This window comes from Sapajus apella, unplaced genomic scaffold (genome assembly GCF_009761245.1).
Source record: "Sapajus apella isolate SASKATOON/1434 unplaced genomic scaffold, GSC_monkey_1.0 scaffold136, whole genome shotgun sequence".
NCBI lineage: Eukaryota > Metazoa > Chordata > Mammalia > Primates > Cebidae > Sapajus > Sapajus apella.
This window is the reverse complement of record NW_022437076.1, coordinates 2,309,084-2,314,662: the sequence shown is the minus strand read 5'-3', so window position 1 is coordinate 2,314,662 and position 5,579 is coordinate 2,309,084. Positions and strand designations below refer to the sequence as shown.

Genomic DNA, 5,579 nt, shown 5'->3' with positions numbered 1-5,579 from the left:
AAAGAAGAAAAGAAGCCGAACAACCTGTATCATTTTCTATAAATAAAACCCTGGACAGCGTATTGCCAAAGAAACACAAGTCAACAGAAACCTTTACATACTGAACTGCCAAACTTCACTTTTAGACAGTATATTAATTACATAGTCAATAACCATGGGTTTCATTAGCGTATTAAAATACCACGATCAATATTATTTATATTTTTCGAAGACGGGCCACTCAGGAAACAAAAGTGGGGGAGGGGAACATTTTTGATCCTGTCGTTCAAAAAAAGAACAGCACACCAGAGATTAGCAAGGCTTTAATGGAAAGCATAAAACACTGGAAATACGGACAGAAATCAGATTATTCCCCTTTTAGTTTTTTCCCTGCCCCTTTCACAATGAGACTGGAGGGAATTCAAGAACCACTTAAAATAAAGGCAAAATGATTAGATTTTTTTTCTAATTGCTTCATGCTGATGTAATGGTGGACGCAAAATCAACACTGATCTCTAAGTGAAAGATGAGAGATACAACACAATACAGTTTCGAGGTAAACTGTATCCAAGGGAATTCTACGAACTGTGGGCCAGAATCTATTTAGGCAACCCTCAGGGACCCAAATCTCTTAAAAGCTTCAGTGGAGCCAATTTCTGCTGCTCCTCTCCTGGTGATCTGAAAGTTTAGTAGCGAAATCTGTTAAAAACACCCTCCCTGGAGGGAGCCCTCACCCAGCACTGCCCCTGGATTTCTAATCCCATCCGCGTAGACGTGCTGGTTTCGTCCCACTGGCCACTGAGAAAGCTCGAGGACGGTGTAACGTTCCCTGGACACGTCCTGGTCCACGGCTGGTGGCCAGACATGTGGGGAACGGAGGGGACGCTGGGAGTAAAAGACTGGTTACCAGCTGGAAGCTGGATCACCACTTCCCACCCGCAATTTGTCAATCCAGAGCAGGGCTGAAGACTGTAATTTTCTAGTTGCTGATTTATAAGCAAGGTCAGACAGAAAAGAACTTCTGTAAACACTGTTGAGGCCTCAGAGAATGAAATGCGACCCAGTTACCATCTCCTGAGACTAGAGAAGGGCAGGAAGGAATGCGTCCAAACAATTAGTGAGGCTGAGCCAGAGTCCCCCGCGTCTGCTCTCAGGAATGGAAGTCAGGCTGTTTAGGGCCACCCGGCTCCCGTGCCAAGAGAGGAAACAGACAGGCTGCCATCGCTCCCCACCTCCAACAGCCGCCCCAGGCTGCATCTGCACCAGTGAAAAGCCAGGGCCTCTGGCTGCAGACTGGCTGCAGCGCGGCCGGTGGACGAGGGAGAGTGGGGCAGCCAGTGCCAGGCGGTGTGTTGCAGCCACCGGATAGATAATTAATATGATTAGGAACACACAGAGCAAGCATGCTCTCGCTGACTGAAGGGCCCAGTAGCATAATTACTGTTTTCTTACTAGCTCACTGTCTGTGCACATTTCAAAGCCTGGTTGGTGTGAGACTGCTGTGTAAACATCAATAAAATCCCAAAGTGCCAGATCATCAGCATCCTTGGGCGAAATGGCTTTTTGTTTCTAGTGTTTTCATGCTTTTAAAGATGCATTTCAGGGCTGCAAACACCAGGAAGGATGGTCTTCATGCCTTGGACTAACCTTCGGGTTTATAATGAGTTAACATCTCCCCCAAGTGAACATTTATTATGAAGGCTAATTGCTTTCCAGTTACAGGAACTCTGCATTCAAAGAAAGTAGGATTCACAAGCAAAGAATATACTGTTTATTAAAACAAAGCAAGGGAAACAAAAAGGTTTCAAAAACCTTTCCACTGAACATAGCTTTAGTCGAGAAAACAAAATATGCGAATGCAAGGACTATGAACAGGTAGGAAGAGTCTACGTTCACCAGCCGAAATGCAACTCGAATTGAAGTGGAAACTAAAGAAATGCTTTGTAGTTGCCTGGATTTCCCTAGGGGATGGCAAGTCAGTGCTTATCAGCAGTCCTCAGAAGAGACAATTCTGATTAGTATCAGACCCATCTGACTCAGGCTATTAAACGCTGAAGGAAGGATATTCTGCAGATATAAAAGATATGCCTTTGATTAATAATTCTACCCTATCGCCATTCCAAGCATCAACTACTAGGTAACACCTCCAGAAAGACAGCGCCTTTGAATCTACGAAAATACACTTATTGAAACACCCAGGTGTCCCACCACCTCTTCTCAGCTCTCCCCAGTGAGACACAACCCAAGGTGTGAGGGGGTCACCACTGGAGAAGCAGAAACCCAGTCACATCATTTACTTCACGTCCACAGTGAGGGTCAGTTACTGACATCATCATTCCTGCTGGATGGTAATGGAATCTTCACACCACTGACGGAGGCCTGGAGACAGGGGGTGACTGGTCCTACACTACACGGCTGGCGGATGCCCTGGGCCTGATGGTCTACACCGCAGCCACTCCATTGCCTACCACTGGGCTGTGAGATACACACGGGAGGAAATTGCTTAGTCCACCATAAAGAGCTTCTGTGCTGTGTAGTGAATGTGGGATTGGCACACAGGGGCGGGAGGAAATGGATTCCACTTGGCTCTTCGCCTGCAAGCTTCTGCCCAATCAGCACTCTCTCCTCACATGGATGCGTTTCTCCGGATGCTCTGGACCAGCCTTCTGCCATACTCTCTGTAGTCCACAGGCTTCACATCCATCACAGTGGCCTTAATTCGAGACTCGTCCTTCAAAAAGAGAAGCGGTCTGTGAGCAATGAAAGCGTGGCGTGGAGCGACGAAGCCCCTTTTGTTTCACGGCTTCAATGAGCCCAGCGGGAGGGAACACAGACACACTGGGTTCAGAGGTCAGTCACTGCAGTGAGTGACAGCCCAGGTCTGGATGTCAGGGGCCGGGACCGCAAACAGGCCTTCCTCTTAACACAGGCCCTTCAGTCAGAAGCCTAGAAACATCCCAAACACTCAGAAGCCTAGAACCCCAATGAGACGGACTTTAGAGGGCTTCTCTGGTTTACCGAGGGGGATACAGCCCAGATATGTGACTTGCCCAAAGCCACACAGCTAGTTCTGAAAGCTAAACTTTAATTTCAAGAACAGCTGAGTTGTAAAAGGAATAGCATGCGGCAGAGGGGGAGGCCCGAGTTCATCCCGTCTCTGTTCTGGGGGAGGCAACCTCTGCCCTTCACTTTCCTTGTCCAGACACGATGGGGCTCAGTGACCCCAAAACTCCCCCCTGGCCCCACCCATTCCCGACATTGTTTCCCAGTGGCATCTGATCCCGACCTCACTTAATTGTTTATAGTAGCACGTCTAAGCACAGGTACTGAGGCTAAGGTCTGGTAATAAACAGCACGCAAACCCTGCCAGCAGCAGGGAGTTTCTGCAACTCCCCCTTCCCTCCTGCAGGTTCACACCCAAGTACCGAATGGTGGCTTCACAGGCAGCTGGAGCGGCGCCCAACAGGGCTGCATGGGAGAGCTCGGGGTGCTCACACTGCGTGCTTGGCCGTTACGGAATCCAGTGATACTCGCAAGCGTGACTGAGAGCACAGCTCTGAAGTCAGACTGCCTGGGTTGGGCCTTAGCTCTGCCACTTGCTCCACAGGACTCAGGCAAGCGACCTGCTTTCTGATGCCTCTGGGTCTGTGTGCATTCAGTGGTAAAACGGGGTAACGACAGTTCCTACGTACAGGCTTACTAGGTTCCAGTGAGATATTCCATGTAAAGGATGGAGAACAGTAACTGGCAACAGCGCTCAATAAATGCTGTTTGATTGTAACTACATAACTAGGCCTGGCGCGGTGGTTCACATCTGCAATCCCGGCACTTTGGGAGGCCGAGGCAGGTCAAGAGTTCGAAACCGGCCTGGCCAACACGGTGAAACCCCATCTCTACTAAAAATACAAAAATTAGCCGGGCCTGGTGGCAAGCACCCGTAATCCCAGCTACTCGGGAGGCTGAGGCAGGAGAACCGCTTGAACACAGGAAGTGGAGGTTGCTTGAGATGACCCCATTGCTGTCTAGCCTGGGCAACAGAGTGAAACTCTGTCTCAAATAAACGGTATTCCTCTATGGTGTTATGGGCATGTGGTCTTTGTTTCACATACTGACTGACTGATTTAGAGACGGGGTGTCGCTGTGTTACCCAGGCTGGCCTTGAACTCCTGCCTCAATTTCCCAAGTAGCTGGGGCCACAGGCACACACCATCACACCCAGCTCATATACTTAACATACTTATTTCACAGTCTAAAATCAGTCGAAGAGGCGACTCCTCTACATGTGTTAGAATTTTATTTTGTCAGAATAGACAAAAAAAAAATTCTCAGGATTTAATTAAAAAAACAAAACAAAACCAAGATAGTATTCCCCACCTCCAGCCATTGTTTAGACAAGAAACCTAAGCTCTCTTTCTCTTTCCTTATCTGAAAACGGGATAATATCAGTACCTGTGTCAGGAAGTCAACAAAAAATTAACAGGGTGCTCAGCACTGGGGGCCATGCAAACAGTGAGCACTGTAACTCACTGCCGGGGAGGGGGTGGGGCACAGGGTAACTCACTGCTGGGGAGGGGGTGGGGCGCAGGGTAACTCACTGCCGGGGAGGGGGTGGGGCGCAGGGTAACTCACTGCTGGGGAGGGGGTGGGGCTCATGGTAACTCACTGCTGGGGAGGGGGTCCCGCACACAGTAACTCACTCCTGGCAAGTGTGACGCTGGGGTCTGGCACACATTGTCATGACGCTGCCGTGGGGGACAAGCAGCACTCCCCACCACTAACCCTGCAGCCCTGGGGCCCTTACTTACATTGTAGGTCTCTACTTTGACCCTGACTCTGAATATGAAGGATCGGAAGTTGGCATTCTGAAAAACTTCTTCAAACGCCTGTTCATTCTGCAAAATCAAATATAAAACTTGACACAGGGAAGCCACCAGACAACTTGCAAATACTGATAAGACTTTTAAAAAGACTTTCTGAAAATTACTGTCCCCAGTCACTTGAAATTAGGAATGACTAATCTACAGGTAACATTACATAAAACTGTTTTCAGTAGAATTTTATTTAAAATGAAAACACTAATCAAATTCACAGAAGGAGGAATGGTAGCTGCCAGGGCCGGGAAGGAGAGGAGGCAAAGGGAGCTACTGGTTAATGGGCACAGCGTTTCAAACCCCAAGCCATCAACAGTCAGTCTGCATTCTCCCCTGCCCTCCATGCTTGGAAATACAAATCTGTCGTGTGTGTCTATGAATTTGCCTCTTAAAAAAAAGTGCTGGAGGCCGGGAGCGGTGGCTCAAGCCTGTAATCCCAGCAATTTGGGAGGCCGAGGCAGGTGGATCACAAGGTCAAGAGATCGAGACCATCCTGGTCAACATGGTGAAACCCTGTCTCTACTAAAAATACAAAAAATTAGCTGGGTATGGTGGCACGTGCCTATAATCCCAGCTACTCAGGAGGCTGAGGCAGGAGAATTGCCTGAACCCAGGAGGCGGAGGTTGCGGTGAGCCGAGATCGCGCCATTGCACTCCAGCCTGGGTAACAAGAGCGAAACTCTGTCTCAAAAAAAAAAAAAAAAAAAAAAAAAAAAAAAAAAAAAAAAA

At 48.5% G+C, this 5,579-nt stretch overlaps 1 protein-coding gene across 4 annotated transcripts in view; it reads right to left on the bottom strand.

Annotated features, from left to right (window-relative positions):
- Positions 1-1,727: 1,727 nt before the first annotated feature.
- Positions 1,728-5,579, bottom strand: part of RPA1 (replication protein A1) — a 63,143-nt gene continuing 59,291 nt past the window's right edge. For all 4 annotated transcript variants that reach the window (XM_032263445.1, XM_032263443.1, XM_032263444.1 and 1 more), the window contains 2 exons: positions 4,785-4,871; positions 1,728-2,710 (listed from right to left, as the gene is read on the bottom strand). In XM_032263445.1, the coding sequence (XP_032119336.1) occupies positions 2,606-2,710; positions 4,785-4,871 (192 nt within the window). In that variant the 3' untranslated portion in view covers positions 1,728-2,605. The remainder of the gene's footprint in view (positions 2,711-4,784; positions 4,872-5,579) is intronic.